At 46.0% G+C, this 22,477-nt stretch overlaps 1 protein-coding gene and 1 long non-coding RNA gene across 2 annotated transcripts; both read right to left on the bottom strand.

Annotated features, from left to right (window-relative positions):
• Window positions 1-6,121: 6,121 nt before the first annotated feature.
• Window positions 6,122-8,561, bottom strand: LOC132534055 (coiled-coil domain-containing protein 81-like). The gene is made up of 2 exons (XM_060177479.1): window positions 7,979-8,561; window positions 6,122-6,445 (listed from the first exon to the last, which is right to left on the bottom strand). Exons 1-2 carry the CDS (start codon window positions 8,131-8,133, stop codon window positions 6,304-6,306), a joined length of 297 nt encoding a protein of 98 aa, XP_060033462.1. The 5' UTR covers window positions 8,134-8,561; the 3' UTR covers window positions 6,122-6,303.
• Window positions 8,562-21,292: 12,731 nt separating this feature from the next.
• LOC132534054 (uncharacterized) lies at window positions 21,293-21,569 on the bottom strand. Its single transcript, XR_009545762.1, has 2 exons — window positions 21,536-21,569; window positions 21,293-21,423 (listed from the first exon to the last, which is right to left on the bottom strand). It is a non-coding gene; the product is annotated as an uncharacterized LOC132534054 (long non-coding RNA).
• Window positions 21,570-22,477: the final 908 nt, after the last annotated feature.

Raw genomic sequence — 22,477 nt, 5'->3', positions numbered from 1 at the left:
TATTATTGTTGTTGTTGTTGATGTCATCATTGTTGGATAGGACAGAGAGAAATGGAGAGGGAGAGAGGAGGGGAAGACAAAGAGAAAGATAGATACCTGGAGACCTGCTTCACCACTTGTGAAGCGACTCCCCGGCAGGTGGGGAGACAGGGGATCAAACCAGGATCCTTAAGCAGGTCCTTGAGCTCTGTTCCACCTGCGCTTAGCCCTCTACATTATAGCGCTTCTCCCAGCAGCATGATTTCTAAGAGCCCAAATAAGAAGTAACCCAGATGTCTACTTATTTCACTAAGCATGGTCACCTCTACTGCATCCATGTTGTCCCAGAGGTCACAATGTCAATGTCATGGTTTTTGGTCAAAGAGTAGTATTCCATGGAATACATATCCCAGAACGTCCTCAGCCTGTCATTTTTTTTTAAAAGAATTTGTTTATTTATTCATGAGAAAGATAGGCAGAGAGAGAAAGAAACAGACACCACTCTGGCATGTGCTGCCGGGGATTATAATCAGAACCTCATGGTTGATAATCCACTGATTTATCCACATGATTTATCCACTGTGCCACCTCCCAGACAACAGCCTGTCATTTCTTGATGGGCATTTAGGCTGCTTCCACTCTTAGAAGACTCTGTACTGGACGTGCTTCATGGATTCTTTCTGGACAACTCTGGGCATTCATAAGAATGGCTGTATTTCACTAAATATTTATTTTGATGCTGAGGGGGGATTGCAAGGGGGCCTGATCTGCTCTAGCACATGCTAGGTACACCCTCGGGGCTGGGAGGCCTGTGCTCAGCTGCTGGAGAGTCTCCCTATTGTAGGGGGTGATGCTCAGTGTTTCTGAGAGTTTATTCAGTGCCAGCCTCTCCCCACCCCCACCAAGCAAAGGCTCAGACTTTGGCTTTGGAGTGGAGAAAGGTGCAAAGGAAGCTGGGAGTGTGCTGCCTGGACTGTCCCCTCCTTGCTTCCTGTCAGACATGCTCTCACCCAGGGCTCGCACATATGTTTGTGCAAACACAGGTATGTGAGGACATGGCTGCACATGTGTGTACATGTGTGTCTTATACATGCACATATGTGTGAGTGCACACATGTACACACAAAAGACTGTATGGAACCAGAAATGAGACGTGAGAGCCCAGGCCATAAACATAAATCAGAGGGGTCAGGTGGTGGCTCACCTCACAGAGAACATATGTTACCCAGGTTCAAGCCATGGATCCCTATCTGAAGGGGGAGCTTCATGAGCAGTGGAGCAGTGCTGCAGGTGGCTCCCCTTCTGTCTCTCCCTCTAATTCTGTCTCTTACTTCTATCTCCCACTATCTCTGTCTCATTTAAAAAATAATGGCTACAGGGAATAGTGGAATCATGCAGGCACTGAGCCCTAGAAATATCCCTGGTGTAAAAAACAAATGTGGAGCAGTAAAGTTAACTTTGATTATTCTAGGAATGCTAAGGACATTCTTACTATGTTATTTCTATTAATATACATATACATGTATATCTTACACCTTTATTGTTGATTAAACCAATTTTTTACTGTTTTGTTGGCTGGATAGTGGTTTACAGGACAATGTCTCATCTGCAGAACATTCTCAATCCTGATTTAGGTCCTTCTGTTCCATCGTGCACCAGAAACCATCCCTCCAAGCACCCCACAGCCCTTTTGTTGCCTCCTTGCCCAGAATCCTTTGCTGTTTTTGTGCAATGCATGAAATACAGTTCAAATTTACTTGGCGTTTTCCCTTTCTGTCTTTGACTGTTAAGATCTGCCTATGAGTGAGATCATCCAATATTCATCCTTCTCTTTTGGGCTAATCCTTCTCACTGGACAGCTACACCTGTTCTAGGGAACTCATGAATGTGCAGATGGTCTGATGCCGTTTCTGCAGGGCTGGGAGCAGGGGCAAGGGAGGGACACCAACAATATAGATGACACTGATGGCTGTCCTTGTCACTGTCTATCCCTAAACTCTCTGTGCAAGAGCAGAAGCCCAGAGATATCTTGTCCCACAGGCCCTAAATGACCATCTTTACAGAACCTCCCTCCACATCTGGCTTAAGGATTTCTCCAGACTTTCTGTTGCCAGCCCTGAACCTAAGCTTGTGAAAAATCTGAAAGCCCCACCTGGAGCTCAGCCCCGACAGTACCCATGGCTGCTGGTGGGGAGTGAAGTGTGCCACGTGGGGAGTCACTTGAACAGGAGGAAAGTGGTTCAGGGCAGGCAGCTGAGCAGTGAGAGAGCAGAGTGGTGGAGCAGTGACTAAACTACACTACACGAGTCACAAGCATGAGATCCTGAGTTGAGTCCTTGACATTGATTGTGCCAGTGATGTCACTGTGTGACACAGGAAGCAGAAACTCAGGAATCCCATGCTGCCTGCTCTGCCTAGAGCCACACTGCCATCTGTCAGCCACAACAGGCCCCTTTGGCCCAGGTCTTAGTCTCCCCATATCTCCCAGTGTGCTGACACTCAGTGTAGTGTCCCCAAAGCATAGCTCTGTCACATGACTCCTGGATTTGGGTTGAAAGATTCATGGGGGTTGGGGGGTGTTCCAGAACATTCATTCCTTCAGAAAAGTCCAGGCTTAGGGAGGCATGATCAGATTCACAAGTAACTGTTCTGGAGGAGAGAGGGAGAAAATAGCTCTTCATACTAAGGCCCTGGGTTCGAGCCCCTGCACCACATGAGAGCACCATGAAAGGTAAAAGGGGTGGGGAGCTTCATGGTGAGGGGAACGGCGCTAGGGTAACATTAGTCTCTCTCCCACTCTGGACACAGTGAAACATTTGAGGCCAGGAGGCCTCTGAGCGATGCAATTACACAAGCACAGGACCTTAGGTTTCTTGCCTTTAGCTACAGAAGGTTGTTACACACAGGGACCCAGGAGGGGGCTGTGATAAAGCCTTGATGTAGGAGTTGGAGACCTTCCACTACATGGGAGCACCCTGGATAAAGGCCAGTGGAGGGCTGGCAGAAAAGCTTCCCTGAACAGAACCCTGCTTGGCCCTACACTCAACCCTGCTAGAGCCCAACCCCCACCACACTGAAGGAAGCTGTCCTGCTGGGGTCTTTCCTGCTCTCCCTCTGAAAGAATTGCCTGGAGTGCTGAAGCCTTGAATGGGGCTCCATGGATGGTGGGACAGTACTTTGATCTTGTCTTTTCTCTAAAAATACAGACTTACAGATTGTCTGGGAAGGTAGCTCAGTCACAATGATCAGACATGAGTCCCTTGGATTCCTCCTCTAACAAGGCACCGCATTAGATAAAAAACTGTGGACTGGAAAAATAGCTCACTAGAATAGTGTGCTGCTTTGTCATGTGCATGATCCTGGTTCAAACCTGGCACCCACAGAATTGAGGGAAAGTCAGTGCTGCTTCTCTTTCTCAATAAGTTAGCCCAGTGTGGTTAAGTCTTGATGACAAAAAAGAAAAAAAAATATTAAGAGCAAGCGGGCACATAGAAACACTTTATTATTTTAACATCAATTCCAAGAGGAGGTTGCGCTTTTTTAGAAAAGATTGTGGGTGATACACAAGGAGGGTACAGGCACAAGCAGGGATGCACCCCAGGCAAGGTGAGGCTGGGTGCCTCTTCCCCAGCTTCTTTGGCAGCAGATGCTGTGGGGAGCATGGACTGGGTGCCAAGGGCATGAGAATGAAGACAGCACTGCACAGCTAGGGGATAAGACTGGGGTCACCCTCCCCAGCTGCCCTGGAATTCAGTGACAAAGGGTCTAGGGTGAGCTTGGAGGATAGGAGGCTGCACTAAGGGGCCAGAGGGGTTGGAGTGGACTAAGGGGAGGGTGTGGAGTGGGGGAAAGGGGGTTGGTGGAGTGAGGTGGAATGGGGAGGGTTGGAGTGGGGGGAGAGAGGTGGAATTGGAAAGGGAGTGGGTTGGGGAGGGGTAGAGTGGGGGAGAATGAGTGGAATGGGGCTGGGGGTGAAGGGGGAAGGAGTGGGATGGGGGAGGGGTAAGGTGGGGGAGGGAATGGAATGGGAGAGGGTTGAAGTGGGGAGGGAGGGGTAATGGGGAGGGGGTGGGTTCAGGGAGGAGTAGAGTGGGGAGGTGTGGGATTTGAGTGGAGGAGGGGTGGGATGGGGATGGGCTGGAATAGAGCAATGGGGAGGGTTGGGCAAGGGGTTTAGACTGGGAGATAGGGGAGTTGAATGGGAGGGATGAGAGTGGCCTGGTGTGGGGTGCAGGGTGAGGACAGATGCATAATCCAGAGTTAGTCTGGGAGCACTCTCACCAGCTGTCCTGGTAACCTGACTGTGAGGTTGATAGTGGACTGGGGGTAGGCTGTGGTGCTGGACTAGTCTGAGGGGATCTGAGGCCAGGAGAGGGGAAGACTGGTGGGTGAAGGGAGTGAGGAGAGTTCACCACATCCTGTCTGACTCTGGTGCCTTCTCCCCAGCAGGCCTGAGGGTGCACTGGGAGGGTATAAGGTTTGTGGTTGGGTTGGGGGTGATGAAAGGGGTAGAGGTAGGTTGAGTGGAGGGAGTATGGGGTTGGGGTAAGGGACTGTTGAGTGGGGTGAATCCTCCCTCTACCCCCCCACCCCCCAGTCTACCCCTAACCCCCAGGCCCTGCTACCAGAACAGCTGAGGAGAAGGCACCCAGCCTAACTGGCTGTGATGTTCAGTCCTGGTCCTCAATGCCCAGCCCCCCACCACTCCACCCCTCCTCCACACTCAACACCCCTTCACCCCAACTACCCTCCTTTCACCACCACCCCATCTCCTGTCCACCTTCAACCCCATGGCCCTGGCTGCCAGGGAAGCTGGGTGCCTCCCAGCTTCTCTGGCAGCAGGTATTGTGGGCCTGGAGGTAGAAGGGAGATGGGGTGGTGGAAGGAGCACAGGAGGGTAGAGGGGTTTTGAGTGGGGGGAAGGGTGCAGTGGTGGGGGCCTGGGTCAAAAACAGCACAGCACAGCCAGTGTTAGGCTGGGTAGCTTGTCCTCCGTTGTCCTGGTAGCAGGTGCTGTGGGGTTGAGGGTGGACTGGGGGGTGGGGTGGGCAGAGGGTGGGCTAATGGGAGGAAAGTTGGATGGAGGGGAGGAGGGGTATGGTTAGAGGAGGGGGATGCACAAGTGGGGGGTGGCGGGAGGGTGGACTAATGGGAGTGGGAGGGGGTCTAATGAGGCAGGGGAGAGGACTGGTGGGAGGAGGAGGCTGAAACATCAGTCAGGGTGAGGCTGGGTGTCTCCTCCCTGGCAGCAGGTACAGTGGATGAGGAGAGACAGGGAAGGTGAAGGGAGGAGGCTGGACTTAGGGGGGTCCAAAAAGGTGAACTTTGGTTGCACTGGTTGGGGGGGGGCAATACACCAAAGCCAAATGGAGGCTAGGTGGCTTTCTCCAGCCATCTGGCAGTGGGTACCTTTAGGGCTGAGAAGGGACAGAAAATGAGGGTGGAGGGAGGGTGGAGTAATGGTTGGGTGCTTTGATAGTGGGGAGTCCAGTAGGGGTGAGCTGCATGGACTGCTATGTTTTGGTGAACTTGGAGGGGAGGGGTGCAATAAGGGAGAGGTGTGGATTTGGAGGGGGATTGGTAGACTGGGGCGGGGAGTAGAGTGAGGGTGAGGACAGCACACCACAGCCAGGGTGCTGTGGGCTAAGGGTGGACTGACTGATGGAAGTAGGTAGTGGGCTCTGAGTGGACGTGGACGTGGACTGGGGCAGGTAGGTGGACTGCAGGGTGGTTGGTGGATGAGGGGAGGGTGGTGGATGGGGGGGAAGGGCGTGGACTGCAGGGTGGTTGGTGGATGAGGGTAGGGTGGTGGATGGGGGTGAGGGGGTGGACTGCAGGGTGGGTGGTGGATGAGGGGAGGGTGGTGGATGGGGAAAAGGGAGGTAGACTCCAGGGTGGGTGGTGGGCTGTGCTAAGGGTCAACTGGGGTATGAGGGGATGGCCAGGGGAGGGATGAAGTGGACGGTGAGGGAAGGGGCAGTGGGTGGGGGGATGGGTTTGAGGACAGAGCACCACAGCTCAGGTGAGGCAGGGTGCCTTCTCCCCTGCCACCCTGGCAGCAGGTGCTGTGAGGTTGAGGCTGGACTGGTGTCCGGGGTGGGGGTGGAGGACAGCACTCCACCCTAGGGTGAGTCTACATAACTCCTCCTCACAGCTGTCACATTATGTTCTGGGGTGCAGGTGGACTAGGGTGAGGCTGTGGGTGATCAGGCACACATGGATTCACAAAAGGAGGGAGGACAGACACAATCTACTCTGCAAGCTCCCAGGTGGCATCCTGCTGGAGTCCCAAGACAACTGGGAGGCGAGGACCGGACTCTGGCTTCACATGAGCATGAGAGACCCTGGCAAGTGTTTGTTGTAGGGCCAGAAGTGGGTCTTGCCCTTGTTGGACGGGTCTCTCTGACACTGTTTACAGCGTTTGTAGTCATTGCACTGATCCAAAATAAATAGTTTGTCTGGCGCCCTGAAGTGGAAAAAGCACATGTGATGGTGAGAGGCCTTCCTCAAAACTGTGAAAAGGAGACAAGGACAGTGAACCACCCCCCCCAGTACCTGTTCCCCTTACCCCCAGCCTGCCCTTCTCCTCTCACTCTCTGCCACAAATGAAGGCCCTACATGGGAGTGGGGGAGGAAACACCTTCCACTAAAATCAAAACATCTTCTCTAGAACAGATTGTATCCCAGTGGGAAAGCTAGCATGGCAGTTGTGCAAAGACTTGCATGTCTGAGGCTCTGAGGTCCCAGGCTCAATCCTCTGTATCATCATTAGCCAGAGTGAAGGAAGAGTAGAGAGAGTAAGAAGAGTAGGAGGAGAGGAAGGAGGAGGAGGACTTATCCATGGGTTAGCCAAGATAATAATTTGTCAATTGGTCATTTAGAATATTTGGGGCTACCGATATAGCCCAGTTGTTCTGCAAGTGACTTTCATTTCCTTTTAAGTTTCAGTTTAATTCCCAGCTCCACTATAAGCCTGATCTAAGGTTCATGAAAAAAAAAAGTTTGTCATACTGAGGCTTTGATAACATCTGAAGGGATAGGCTCCATCTGTTTTGGCAAGTTTTTCACCTTCTCAGTCAGGCACATGTTAACTTTCGCCATTGACAAATGAAAATAAAACAAAAGATCATCACATCAGCCTTTCTCAGGCTAACTGTCAACCTCCATGGACCGGGGCTAGAGGCTCTGCTCCTGGTGGTGAGTAGAGAGAGAGGGCTGAGAAGACAGGACAGGCACCCTCTGGGAGGATGGTCTGGGCCTATTCCCTGCTGGGTGTCTCACTTTGTATAGCATCCATTAGTCATGACTCCATTCCTAACTGACTGCCCATTTTTTTTTTACTTTTTTTTTAATCTTACATTTTTTAAAAAAATTTAAATATTTATTTTATTTGTTCCCTTTTGTTACCCTTGTTGTTTTATTGTTGTAGTTATTATTGTTGTTGTCGTTGTTGGATAGGACAGAGAGAAATGGAGAGAGGAGGGGAAGACAGAGAGGAGGAGAGAAAGATAGACACCTGCAAACCTGCTTCACCGCCTGTGAAGCGACTCCTCTGCAGGTGGGGAGCCGGGGTTCAAACCGGGATCCTTATGCCTGTCCATGTGCTTTGCGCCACCTGCGCTTAACCCGTTGCGCTACAGCCCAACTCCCCTGACTGCCCATTTACCCATGATTCCTCAGCTCTGCTCTTAGAACAGAACATTCCATAAGCCAAGGATGGAAACTCACTCTCCCTGCTTCAAACTTGTTATTTCCAAAGAGAAATGCCCTGCACCCTCCACAAAAGAAAAACGAAGCTCCCTTGAGTAGAGGCAGACCAAAACACTGTTGGTAGACATTTAGCAGGCAGCACACCTGTCCCCACACTAAACCCAGACTTCTGTCCTCCATGGAGTTCTCTTGGCAACCCCCACTCATTTGCATGAAGCTCTATAGACCCACAGATCAGAGTGGAGGAAATGGGGAGAGGAGGCAACTTGCAACCCCAGAAGGCAATTACTTGTCAAAGGCCTTGGCATCTTCATCTCGCTGATGCTTCAGCACAACATCTTTATCCCATTCTTTTCTCAGGTGTTGATTGATGGTGTTCCTTCGATCCTCTTCTGCACATCTTTCTGCTAAATGCCTGGAGGGAAGGCAAGAGTCTGACTCCATCCACTGCCACCATCTCCCGCCTAGTCCTCTCTCCTTTGGATTCAGTGGGAAATCTGGTTTTGCTCTCACTCTTTGGAATAAGAGGTAAAGTTGGAGGCCAGGTAGTGGTGCACCTACTTGAAAGCACACATTGCAGTGTGCAAGGACCTGGGTTCAAGCCTCAGGTCCCCAACTTCAATTAGGAAGTGCAACAGGTTTCTCTCTGTTTTTCTCCCAATCTCTACCCAAAATAAATGAAACTTTTTCAAAAAAAAAAAGAAAGAAAGAAAGAAAAAGAGTCAGTAACATGAGCAGATACAAGGAACCCTAGCTGAAGGGTCCAAGACTGCTTGCTTTAAGCCAAAACCCTCTTTATGTCAATGAAAACCCTCTTTCTGTCAAAAGATGTTTGTTTCCTTTAATTAATCTAAAAACTCATCTCCTGGACCTACCCTATGATCCTGCAATTCCTCTCCTGGTTGGAACCCAACACACACATCCAAAAGGATCTGTGTACACATATGTTCGTAAGCAGCACGATTTGTAATAACCAGAACCTGGAAGCAACCCAGGTGTCCAACAGATGAGTGGCTGAACAAGTTGTGGTCTATATACACAATGGAATACTATTCAGTGATAATAAAAAAAAATGGTGACTTCACCATTTTCAGCCCATCTTGGATGGAGTGTGAAGAAATCAGGTTAAATGAAATAAGTCAGAAACAGGATGAATATGGGAAGATCTCACTCCCAGGCAGAAGTTGAAAAACAGTATCAGAAGAGAAAGCACAAGTAGAACCAGAACTGCAGTTTTTGTATTGCACCAAAGTAAAAGACTCTGGGGTGCAGTGGGGGGGGGGGGCAGTGTCCATGTCCAAAAATGATGACAGAGCATCTAGTGCGGTTTGCACTGTTATGTGGAAAACTGAGAAATGCTATGCATGTGCAAACTATTGTATTTATACTCATATTGTATTTATACTCATCCCATAAGGTGGTTTGTGACATGCAACAGCCTCAGAAGTTGACTGGGGAGTAGAGATGAGAAGCAGGCTGGGGCGAGCTAGGGTCAGTCATGACTCTCCACCTGTCCACACATGTTTCTACTAAGGTCGGTGTCAAGGGGTGGGGGAGGAGAGGGAGAGAAAGGAGGAGAGGGTTATGGTGAGGAAGGAAGGGCCAGGCCCCGTACTTTTCTTGGTTTTTCTGAAGCATTTCTTTTTCTTGCTGCAGATTTTTTATTTGGTTGAGGACACGCTGTCTTCTGTGACCTAGAGCGGCTTCCACCTGCTGCTTCATATATTCAATATTTCTCTGCCGCTTCTCGGCCTCCAGGGTCTTTTCATTCTGCCCAAAGTTGGTGACGGTGCCCATGGGCTCGTAGATGGGCAGTCTGGAAGGCCTGTGTTTCAGCTGGAACAGAGAGAGCCAGTGTGAAGGCTTGAAGCATTGGGGTACACTGACATACCCACTGTTTATAGGAAGGAGCCAGGGCACCCAAACTCACATGAGTAAACCTGGTAGGTGGGTGGGGGCCCAGTATTCTACCCTCCACACACCTACGTTCAAGGTGCTGGGAAGCAGTATACAGTTCTCAAAATAGCTACCCGTCCACTTACCTGGTATTCCAGTGCTTTCTTATACATTTCTCTCTCCTCAAATTGATGTTTCTTCAATTCAGCTTTTTGTTCATCAATCCTGATAATTGGAAGAGGAGGAGGTGAGGCCACGGTTTATTCTAATGGAGACCAACATCATCAAAACACACCTAACAAGTAATAGTGGGAATAAGTTCCAAGAAAATAAAAGCTGGTACTTCCTTCTGGAAGCTTCCATTGCACCTGATAGAGACAGGCCTTGGAGCCTGGTGGTGTCTCATCTAGGAGAGCACACATGCTGCCATGTGCAAAGACCTGAGCTCAAGGTCCTCACCTGCAAGGGAGACGCATCACAAGCAGTGGAACAGTGCTGCAGGTGTCTCTCCTTTTCTCTCTCTCTCTCTCTCTCTCTCTCTCTCTCTCTCTCTCTTTCTGTCTCTCTTTCTCTCTCACTGTCTTCTCTCTAGCTCTCACAGTCTATCAAAGAAAGGACTGTCAGTTCTATGGCCATACCACCCTGAACACACCCGATGTCATCTGATCTCAGAATCTAAGCAGGGTTGGACCTGGTTAGTACTTAGATGGGAGAAAGGATTGTCAGAAATAGTGAAGCATCAGGGCAACAGGCCCCAAATAACCATAGTGGCAAATAAGAAAGGAATGGAGGGAGGGAGGAAAGGAGGGAGGAAGGGAGAGAGATAGAGCGAGAGAGAGAGAGAGAGACTAGCTTTATGGAGGCAGGAATTACCTCGATTTGGGGGAGTCTTCCCCACAGTAGTTTCCTTCACTGCTCTCCTGACCTCCTCCCTGACTCAAATGCTCAGCCTCAGGCCAAGTGCAACCAAACACTCTCTTTCCTCAGGACTGGGAATTGAGAGAAATGTTCATCCCAGGCTGAGCTACAGGAGAATGGCAGGTATGAGTATGTGGAAGCCTTTCCATGATGGCCTGGCCCCTGCTTCTAGTCTGGGCCCCCACACTCCTGACCCTGGGTGCTGGGCTCCCAACAGACTGATGATAAACCTACACTTGGAAGGGTCCCTCCATCAGACTGGCCCCTTCTTCCTCTACTAACACCACTGACCACAAAGCCAAAGGCCATGGTCCCAACTGACAACTGTACCTGGCCTCCAAGGCTGTCCTGACACTAAGCATTGGTGGCGATGATGGGCTGTGTGGGGATCCTGGTTGGCTGGCTGAGATGTGCTGTAGCACTAGTTATGCTGCCCTACCCTTCCCTACTGGAGTCCCCCTGCAAGTCCACCAAAACTCACTCTTGTTTGAGTTGCAGCCGTTCTAGTTGCTCCAAGACTTTCTGATTTTCTTTGTTTTTCTTGGCCAGTTTATTATTGGCATCTATTTGTTTGAGAAGGTTCTTAGTATACTCATTTTTCTTTTCAGTGACAATAGCAGCACTTGCTGGTCGGTTCGCAAAGTAATATGGATTCTAGGATGAAAGAGGAGCAGTTCATTTCTTTGAGACGAGCAAGAAAGCAACTGATGGGCTAGCAAAATAGCTGGCTTATACAGTGACTGCTTTGTCGTTGGTGAGACCTGGGTTTCAGCCCTGCGCTACCACACTGAAGGAGCCTCAGTGCTATGGTTGCTTTCTCCATCTATCTAAAAGAAAGAAAAGTCATTTTTCAAAGTGCCGATAAAGCAGCTACATGTTGAACTCACCTGCTCCAAGGTGACTCTGAGCAGAACTGACCAGAGGTCACAGGTCTGTTGTATGCTTTACATTGGTTTGTTCTAGCTCTCCCCCGCCAAAAGAATTGCATCAGTCCAGTTAGTTTCAAGCGCCTGCTTTGCCCCGCCCCTAGGAACCCCAACAGACTTCCAGAGTGGCAGAGTTAGAGAGAGTTCTTGGCGCCGCCACGGTAAAGAGGCAGCAGAGTTCTGTTTGGTGATTAGTTTGTCTTAGTTTATGAATCATTGATCCTAAATAAAGAAATACAGCTTCTCTGCCCAGCCGTATGTCTCTGGTCGTCTCTGTTGCCCGCTCGTGAAGCTAGCCCGGCCAGCTAGAGACTCCGAATTTTAACAACACAGGTCTTTTTTTCTTCTCCATGGTGTGTCTGTGTGTGTGTGTATGTGTGTGTGTGTGTGTGTGTCCCAAAGCCCTGCATGGTGAACAAAGGCAATACAATGGACTATCTATCAAGTCCAAGAGTTGTCAGGTTAACTAGAAAATGGTTTGAAAAGAGGATGATTTAGGCAGATAAAAATAGAAGCCAAAGATACTAAAAACATGAAAATGGTGGTGAAGCATGTTCACTACCATCTGAAATGAAGTTTTTTGAAACTTCTGCACCTACAGCTCACCTGAGGGTTTTACTGAGGTGGAGACCTTAGTTCTGAGGGTGTCGGGAAGGGCCCAAGATTCTATGGAATGAGCTCCCACCCAGAAAGGAAGTATCACTCTTGTAAAGCCCACAGGAATCCCTTCAATCTGCCCTCCAGAGGGTGGGTTCAAACATTCCCAGACAGGGTTATATGCAAGAGAGAGGCAGAAACAACTCTTACAGAAAAGTGGCATTTCGGATTCCTCTGTGATTTTATAGCATCTGCGACACCAAGGTTATAAGCAGCATTCCTCATGCGTTCTTCTTTTTCTGATTTTAGTCTCAACTTTGCAAGGAAAAAGAAAATAAACACACACTGGAAATGTCATTCTGTTTGTGAAGGCTACTAACTTTCTCTCTACAAAGACTGTGTTTCAAATGAGTCCAAACTGATTGGGCTTTTCTATGTTTGTTTTGCTCCCTGAGAAAATGTCTCCCAGTCAAGAACTTTCTTTTTCAAACCCAAGGCCTGGCGGCTCTAGCAAGTCAAGCAGAATGGCACCTGAAAATGGATGGCTGTCTATGTTCTTCCCTGCACTCATGCAACAGAGTAGAGTAAACCCTCCATTCATCCTCCAAACCCCTCCCCAATGCATTTATATAAGCTGTGACGAGATCAGAAAGTAGCTTCAGCCCCAAAATGTAGTGCACCAAACAAGACTTTAGTCTGCTCCTGAAAACCTGGCCATGACCCAAACTTCATTCTCAAATGAAATGCCTGATTTGGCACACTGCCAGGCAGACGTGCACAGGACATCTGCAGTGGCCTTGTCTTGTTTGCTGTCCCCACTGCACCACCTCTCAATCCAAGCATTCTACTACCTGGTCTTTGAATGCAGTGTCCTTGTCTTTCATTATCTGATATTGATGTAGAATTTGGTCGTCCTGTTCTTCTTCTTTTTTCAACTTGACATTAGAATACAGTGCACTGTTGGCCTTCCTGCGTTGCATACACACGTAACAAAGTTCCTACAATGACACCAAGGGTCTATTCCTACCTTTTGCTTTCTTATCTTAACACTTCTTCCTGTGCTCCCCAAGACTGGATTTCTCCAAGAGTGTGTTTGATAAAAAGACATATGAACAGCGATGTGCACAATGGGTTTGATAGGCTGAGTCCTCAGGTTGCAGGAGTGGCCACAATTCCACTTGATTTGCAAGGTCTATGTTCACTCAGAACCCTTGTTCTCCCAGCCCTGTTTGTGTTCAGTAGCACCCACCCCCATCATTTGTTTGTCTGAGGAGACTGGTACCTGTCCTGCTTTCTCATGATCCCTACAAGTTGTAGTCTCAGAGGTCTTAGGTTCTGTTTTGGTGTTCTTTGATGGACTGGGTGGATGTGGCACACTATAAGAAAACAACAATAGGGAGTCAGGCTGTAGCACAGTGGGTTAAGTGCACAGGACACAAAGCACAAGGACTGGCATAAGGATCAAACCTGGCTCCCCACTTGTAGGGGAGTTGCTTCACAAGTAGAGAAGCAGAACTGCAGGTGTCTATCTTTCTCTCCCCTCTCTCTGTCTTCCCCTTCTCTCTCCATTTCTCTATGTCCTATCCAACAATAATGATAACAATAACTACAATAAAACAACAAGGGCAGCAAAAGGGAATAAATAAATATTAAAAAACAACACAATTTCACATCCAGAGTGAAATTAGAGGCGAATATAGCCAAAGGAAGATAGCTCAGTGGTTCTCTTCAGAGCTCTGCATTGTAGAGGTGAGCGACCTATGTGTTTGATAAGCCTGGATTTCAATAATAGCATGCTTGTTTACATTTGACTTTTGAGCATTACTGACTGCACTTTCTCAGGCATGGGAGGTGCAGTGAACACACACACACACACACACACACACACACAAACACACATACACACACACACACACACACCCTCTTCCTGTGGAATCAACATTCTAAAGCAGTTACTAAACAAGGTAAGTGAGGTCTCCAGTGTATTTGGCACTGCTAATGACCATGCACACCTAGCTTCCCCCTGATAGACTGTGAGCCCTGAACATCTCTGCAGTCCTCACCATGGAGCACAAATGCAGGGACACCATGTGAAGGCATGCATGGAAACATCTAATATCCCTGAATCAAGATAAGACTCAGACTACAGTTAGTAAAGTGTGATCCCCACCTAACCCCCCACAAAAGACCATCATGTTACCTTTTGGTTCTTGTTTTTGTAAAGACAGTCTTATTAGGTTCCACTGTGGTAGGCAATATTACGGGTGCAATATTTCCAGATGCTGGAGTGGGTTTTTGACCTGGAGGTCTAGGTAGAAAGTTGACTGTAGAATAAGAGAAAGAGTTAAGTTTCCTTTCAGTCTTTTCCTTTGAGGCTTTAATGGTCATATAGATACAATGAAGAGAGAAAAATACAATAGGAACAGATAACACATTCTTACTCTACACCAACTGTGCTAAGTGCTTAATCTAATGCATAATGGGCCAGGGAGATAGCATAGTGGTTATGCAAAAGACTTTTTTGTGTCTGATGCTCTTAAATCACAGGTTCAATCCTTGGCAGAGAGACACAGAGACAGATACAGAGAGAGAGAGAGAGAGATAGACAGAGAGAAGGGAAGAAAGTGAAAGGGAAAGATTGCATAAATAACAATTTAAGATAACAAGTAAAATCTCTTTATGAAAGGAACAGTCCTCAAAACATTGTCTGGCAACTTCTAGCTATCTCCAGTAACCTAGAAAAAAATAAAGAAAACCTTTGTATTTCTACATATGTTTCAACCAAAGTCACATCAGCTACAGACATGAGAATCCTACTATTTTCTATTAAGCCATATAAGACAGTTTAAACTCCTACTCAGAATATATATATATATATATATATATATATATATATATGGAACATGTTACATGCAGCTCACTTGATGCATTTCTGTTACCTACCTAGGCCACTTCCCTCCCCCGGTAGCCATCTGAACTTTGACTCTTTTAAGTAGTAGAGAGCCAGCAAAGAGTCTTAGTTGAGAATCTCAGGGATTAGAGTTAAGGTGAGATAGAAAATTCTAGAAGAGCTATTTCTTAGAAGAGCATATTTCTTGGGAGTCAGGCAATAGCGCAGCTGGAAAAATGCCAGTGGCACAAAACACAAGGACCAGTGTAAGTATCCCAGTTCTAGCCCCTGGCTCCCCACCTGCAGAGGAGTCGCTTCACAAGCAGTGAAGCAGGTGTGCTGGTGTCTGTCTTTCTCTCCCCCCTCTTGCCTTCCCCTCCTCTCTCCATTTCTCTGTCCTATCCAACAACAACATCATCAATGACAATAACAACTGCAACAACAATAAAAAACAGGCAACAAAAGGGAAAATAAATAATTATAAAATTAAAAAAAATAAAATTCTAGAAGACCAGTTTCTTAGAAGAACACATTTCTTATAACTCTAATGGTACTGATTTTCGGCACAGGAGTTGCTCAGCAACAATGCCCTGCTGCTTAGCAGAAAAGAGAAAACAGCTAAAATCGTTGGCCTACCTTGCACATCATCTTTGTCTGACTTCATTCTTAACACGGATTTCCTCAGTTTAGGTTGTTCAATTTTTTCCAGTGTTTCATTATTTCCTTTTAATTCAAATTCAATTCTAGGAATGGACCAAAAGGTTTGCCTGCTCACTGGATCTGAATAAGAAACTAGGAGAATTCTCAGTTCTGAGCAGCACCCCAGCCAGCCTGATAATACTGAAATAAACCTACTTCTCTGCCATGAGTGAGTGCCTGGACTTTGTTATGCAGAAATCACAGACTGAAGACTCTTTTCTTTTTTAGCCTGAGTCTGACTGTGACCTGCCTCTTCTAAACTGAGGTCTCAAAAGGTACTCATACTCCGGGGGGGAGGGGATGCCTTTGGATTTTGGTTTCAGTTTGAATGTGACTTTTCTAGTTCTGTCACCAGATTCAATACAGGGCTGTCAGAGTTGTATGTGGTTGGCAGAGAGTTTGGGAGGCCAGGGTTGATAGGTCCATGGAACCTGTGGGGTAAGGCACTCACCTGGGGAATGAAAGAACACAGTTTGGACTTCTCTTTGAATTTTTGATGTTTGCTAAAGTTGAATTTACACTTTGAGGTGTCTGGAGAAAAAGGAGAGAGGAGATTTATAGCTGGTCTATAGTCAGGACCCAGACACCTCACAGGCTCCCTGGAAGCAATGCTACTGGAAGGCTGGCTTGTTGGATGCTCAGTGACTAAAGCCTCAAGCTTACCCCCCCCCCCATTTAATAATGATCTTCTGACTCTTCTCCCAGATCCAGCTTTCTAGTACCTTTTCCAACTATTACACCATTTCCCCAGACAGTAACCTGTGTCCACCTGCATATCAGCTGTTAGGCTCAGGCAAAAATGGAGCCCTTCTCTTTTCCTTTTTTTCTCTTTTTCCTTTTTTCTCTTTTCCTAAAATAGACAAACCTGTTTTTTCCAAAACAGAGACCCCAAATCTTCATCTGCAATATTGTTGCCTTTAGGTTCATGATTAGTCAACAATATGTTCAGCTTTCTATATTAACTCTTTTTCAGCCACCAGGTTCCAGATGATACCATGATGCCAACCTGACTTCACTGGGCAGATGACTCCACCTGGAGACACACCTATCTCAGATCTCTGCCCCACTAGGGAAAGAGAGAGACAGGCTGGGAATGGATTGACCAGCCAATGCCAGTGTTCAACAGGGAAACAATTACAGAAGCCAGACCTTCCACCTTCTGCACCCCATAATGATCATGAGTCCATACTCTCAGAGGGATAAAGAATAGGGAAGTTCCTTCCCTATTTCCTATTATACTTACTCCCAAGATATCCTTATCAAAGCAAGGACAGCAAAAGCTCAATAAGGGCAAGAGACTGGCATACTTTAACAATGACTCTTTTGTCACTATCAGGCCACCCCATCAAGCTGGGGCCCTAGTCTGGGAGTCCTGAGACTCCCAAACAGACATGATGTGCCTTGACCTCAAATAAATCCCTTTCTCCATTGTTACCAGTCATCTGTATCAGGAACAACAAAACAGATCCCTTTGTGGACCCCCACAGGTCCTTGCACTCAAATCAACAACAGTAGAGAATGTTCCATCCTCTGAAAGGAGGCTGGACCACATACTCTATGCTACACCTGAGGAAGATGGGTCCTAATTTTGGGGCAATTGGAATGTTCTTACTGATGATCACAGAATGTGAGGTTTGATCTAAAGGGATACAGAGGCCAATCAAAGAGGCTCCTAAGCTGAATTAGGGCAACAGATCAGATCCAATAGATGGGGTTTACAGTCAACAATATTTATATACCTTTAGCATATTTGGAAGCTACTCTCTTCCCTGATCCAGCTTTCTGGTCCTTTTTGCAGCCATGACATCATCTCCCCAGACAATAACTAGGATCCATCTGCATGTAACATTTCAGGCTCAGGGAGAAAAAAAACTAGTATATCCTCAGGCCCTTTGGACTTTCCTGCATGCTTCTCTCAATTCATGTCAAATAATATTGCATCCGCCGATCACAACCTAATCAACGCAACGAGTACCACCCCAGCATGCTTCACTTCAGACTGTGTCCAGAGACTTCAGGTGTGGAACGACAACCCTTCAGCTTCATCACTCAGGAGAGACCTTTCCTTTCATAGTATTCTCTAATTCCATTCCAGGTGGTCCACTCCCCAATAAAGTCCCCAAACCCAGATATAGACCAGGTCCCCTGAGATAGAGCATATGTTCACATGTGTCCATAAACCAAGGAAAAATATATACCTGAAAGCAGAAGTACACAAGTACACTGGTCTGCAGTGAGTACCCCCCCTAACACTTCCTCTCCACTATTCCAACCTTAAGGTCCATGATTGTTCAACAATTTGTTTGGCTTTGTATGTTAACTCTCTTATCAGCCACCAGGTTCCGGATGCCAGCATGATGCCGACCAGACTTCCCTGGACTGATGACACCACCAATGTGGCCTGGAGCTCCACTTCCCCAGAGATCCACCCTACTAGGGAAAGAGAGAGGCAGACTGGGAGTATGGATCAATGAGTAAAAGCCCATGCTCAGTGGGGAAGCAATTACAGAAGCCAGACCTTCCACCTTCTGCAACCCAAAATGACCTTGGGTCCATACTCCCAGAGGGATAGAGAATAGGAAAGCTATCAGGAGAGGAGATGGGATATGGATATCGGGTGGTGGGAATTGTGTGGAGTTGTACCCCTAGTATCCTACAGTTCTGTTATTGTCTCCTTTTGTAAATAAAAAAAAAAAAGCTTAAAAAACAAATATAACTAAAATACGCCTATTAGCAGAGAATGGAGACCACCCCCAACTCTTCATTTGTGCCATTCTAGCCTTTAGGTTCATAGTCAGTCAAAAACATGTTTGGCTTTATATTTTAACTCTCTTTTCAGCCAACAGGATGCAGCTGCAAGCACAATGCCAACCAGACTTCCCTGGACAGATAACCCCACCAATGTGTCCTGGAGCTCTGATCCCTCAGAACCCTACAGCCAAAATCATACTCAATGGTGAAAAACTGTAAGCACTTCCACACATATCAGGTACTAGACAGGGCTGCCTACTATCACCATTACTACCCAACATAGTTTTGGAAGTTCTTGCCCAAGCTTTCACGCAGGAGCAAGGAATTAAAGGCATACATATTGTAAGAGAAGTCAAATTCTCCCTATTTGCAGATGATATGATAGTATACATAGATAAACCTAGGAAATCCAGCCAGAAGCTTTAGGAAATCATTAAGCAATACAGTAAGGTGTCAGGCTGCAAAATTAATATTCAAATTCAGTGGCATTCCTCTGTGCAAACACTATGTTAGAAGAAGAAAAATCGAGAAATCAATTCCTTTTCCTACAGCAACAACAAGAACAAAAAAATAAAATAGCTAGGAATAAACCTAACCAAAGAAGTGAAATGCTTGTATACTAAAATTGTGAGTCACTAATCAAGGAAATTGAAAAAGACACAAAGAAGTGGAAAGATAATTCCATGTTCAAGGGTTGGAAGAATTATCATCATTAAAATGAATATACTGCCCAAGGCCATATACAAATTTAATGCTATCCCCATCAAGAATCCATACACATCTTGTAGGAGTATAAAACAAATTCTACAAATGTTTATCTGGAACCAAAAAGACCTAGAATTGTCAAAAATAATCTTGAGAAGATAGAACAGAACTGGAGGATCACACTCCCTGACCTCAAATTGTTTTATGGGGTCCTTGTAATCAAACCTTCTGGGTAATGGAACATGAATAGACAGACACATTGCCCAGTGGAATAGAACCAAGAACCCAGAAGTAAGCCCCCACACACTGGACATCTAATCTTTGACAAAGGTGCCCAGACTATTAAAAGGGGGAAAGCAGAGTCTCTTCAACAAATGGTGTTGGGAAAATGGGTTGAAACATGCAGAGGAATGAATGTGAACCACCAAACACAAAAGTAAATTCTAAATGGATCAGGGGCTTGGATGTTAGACCAGAAACTATCAGATACTTAGAGGAAAATATTGGCAGAACTCTATTCCACATAAATATTAAAGACATCTTCAATGAAATGAATCCAGTTACAAAGTAGACTAAGGCAAATATATACCTATCGGACTTCATCAAATTAAAAAGATTCTGCACAGCAAAAAAAGCAATACCCAAACCAAGAGACCCCTCACAGAATGGGAGAAGATCGTCACATGCCCTGCATCAAACAAGAGGCTAATAACCAAAATATATAAAGAGCTTACCAGCCTCAACCACAAGAAAACAAATGAAGCCATCCAAAAATGTGGAGAAGACATAGACAGAATATTCACCACAGAAGAGATCGAAAAGGATGAGAAACACATGAAAAAATGCTCCAAATCTTTGACTGGCAGAGAAATGCAAATAAAGACAACCAATATATCCCACTTCACTCCTATGAAAATGTCATACTTCAAAAAAGGTAGCGCAACAAATACTACAGAGGTTGTAGGGTCAAAGGAACCCTCCTGCACTGCTGGTGGGAATGTAAATTAGTCCAACCTCTGTGGAGAACAGTCTGGAGTACTCTCAGAAGGCTAGAAATGGACCTACCCTATGATCCTGCAATTCCTCTCCTGGGGATATATCCTAAGGAACCCAACATGCACATCCAAAAAGATTTGTGTATACCTATTTTCTTGGCAGCACAATTTGTAATAGCCAAAAACTGGAAGCAACCCAGGTGTCCAACATCAGTTGAGGGGCTGAGCAAGTTGTGGTCTATATACACAATGGAATACCACTCAGCTATTAAAAATGGTGATTTCACCATTGTAAACCCATATTGGATGGGGCTTGAAGAAATCATGTTAACTGAAAGAAGTCAGAAACAGAAGGATGAATATGGATGATCCCACTCTCAGGCAGACGCTTAAAAACAAGATCAGAAAACACAAGTAGAAACCGAACTGGAGTTGGTGTACTGCCACAACGTAAAACATTCCCTGGTGCAGTGGTGGTTGAGTACAGGTTCCAAAAGGATGACATAGAACCTAGTGGGGATTGTATTGTTATGTGGAAGACTGAGAAATGTTATGCATGTACAAATTATTGTATTTATTGTTGAATATAAAACATTAATTCCTCAATAAAAATAATAAAAAAGAAATTATGTGGGTGAGATACTTTTATCTATTTTTATATTTATTTATTCTCTTTTTATTGCCCTTGTTGTTTTATTGTTGTAGTTATTGTCCTTATTGAAGTCTTTGTTGTTGGGTAGGACAGAGAGAAATGGAGAGAAGAGGGGAAGACAGAGACGGGGAGAGAATGATAGACACCTGCAGACTCAAACCACGATCCTCATGCCAGTCTTTGCACTTTGGGCCTACTGTGCTCAACCCGCTGCACTACTTCCCAACTCTCAGTAAGATGCTTTTAAACCATATTTTCCCCTGTCTCTGGCTCAGTCCTTCAGATGTTTTATCCTTCTGGCCATTTTATCTGAGTAAGACACTTAGAATCAAGCCTTTCTTTGCCCAAGGGGCACTTGTCATCTAAGACAGGCCAACACTGAAGGGTGACACCTCTATAGACAATTCAGAACTGTAAGAAAGAGAAATAATTAGAAGGTCAACATTACCTTTGCAATACCTTTTTCCAGATTGCCACTTGTATCCACTGCAGACAAGAAGTCCTGAAAAAATTTCATTTTTACTTTGTCATTTTCAATTGTAAGGATACCGATTCCTTGGAAAGTAAATTCAACTTTCTTTCGTGTGCAGATTGATCGTGATAAGAGCTGCAGAGTTTCTTTAATGCATCCTTCGACTGTGTCCCTGCTATAATGCCCCGCTATGGCAACCATGATAAAATTCAGTGGTACAACGGGGATATCCCCTGGAAGAGAAAAGGACAGTTGTGTGGGGGAAAGACAGTGAGCAGATGGCAGATACTCAGAAATAACTGTCTCTCTTTTAATGGGAAAGGTTTAGCCAGTAGAGCTACTTACCAGGTGTGTGGATCTTAGTTTGTCGTAGTCCATGCAGCTGCAATAGCTTCTCTGACATGATAAAGATCGGTATCTGGATAGAGCTAAACCTGTTCCCAGCATCTAGTTTTTGCCTCATAAAAGTAAATGTCCCAAAAGCAGGTATGTAGACCCCCTAGAAACGAAGCAAACAGAAGGTGGGAAGAAAAGAACCACATGCTGACTTCTCTGAAGGGATGATAAAGACAAATCCTGAGAGAATTTTAGACTAAAAGTTTTCAAATGATGTTTGCATAAAATATAACCAATTCGAAGGCTATATTTTTCTTTCTTAAAAAATGTCCTTATTGGGAAATTAATGTTTTAAATTCAATAGTAAATTCAATAGTTTGTACATGAATAAAATTTCCCAGTTTCCATATAATAATACAACCCCCCTTAAGTCCTCTGTCATCTTTCTTTGATCTGTATTCTCCCCACCCACCCACCCTAGAGTTTTTTACTTTGGTGCAATACACCCATTCCAGTTCAGGTTCTACTTGTGTTTTCCTTTCTGATCTTGATTTTCAACTTCTGCCTGAGAGTGAGAGCAACCCATATTAATCCTTCTGTTTCTGACTTATTTCACTTAAAATGAATTTTTCAAGGTCCATCCAAGATCGGCTGTAAACAGTGAAGTCACCACTTTTTTTATTTTTTATTTTATTTATTTATTCCCTTTTGTTGCCCTTGTTGTTTTATTGTTGTAGTTATTATTGTTGTTGTCGTTGTTGGATAGGACAGGAGAAATGGAGAGAGGAGGGGAAGACAGAGAGGGGGAGAGAAAGACAGATACCTGCAGACCTGCTTCACTGCCTGTGAAGTGACTCCCCTGCAGGTGGGGAGATGGGGTTCAAACCGGGATCCTTATGCCGGTCCATGTGCTTTGCGCCACCTGCACTTAACCCGCTGCGCTACAGCCTT

Source organism: Erinaceus europaeus, chromosome 17 (genome assembly GCF_950295315.1).
Source record: "Erinaceus europaeus chromosome 17, mEriEur2.1, whole genome shotgun sequence".
Lineage (NCBI taxonomy): Eukaryota > Metazoa > Chordata > Mammalia > Eulipotyphla > Erinaceidae > Erinaceus > Erinaceus europaeus.
The sequence above is the reverse complement of the archived record's forward strand: the minus strand, read 5'-3'. Positions and strand labels throughout refer to the sequence as shown.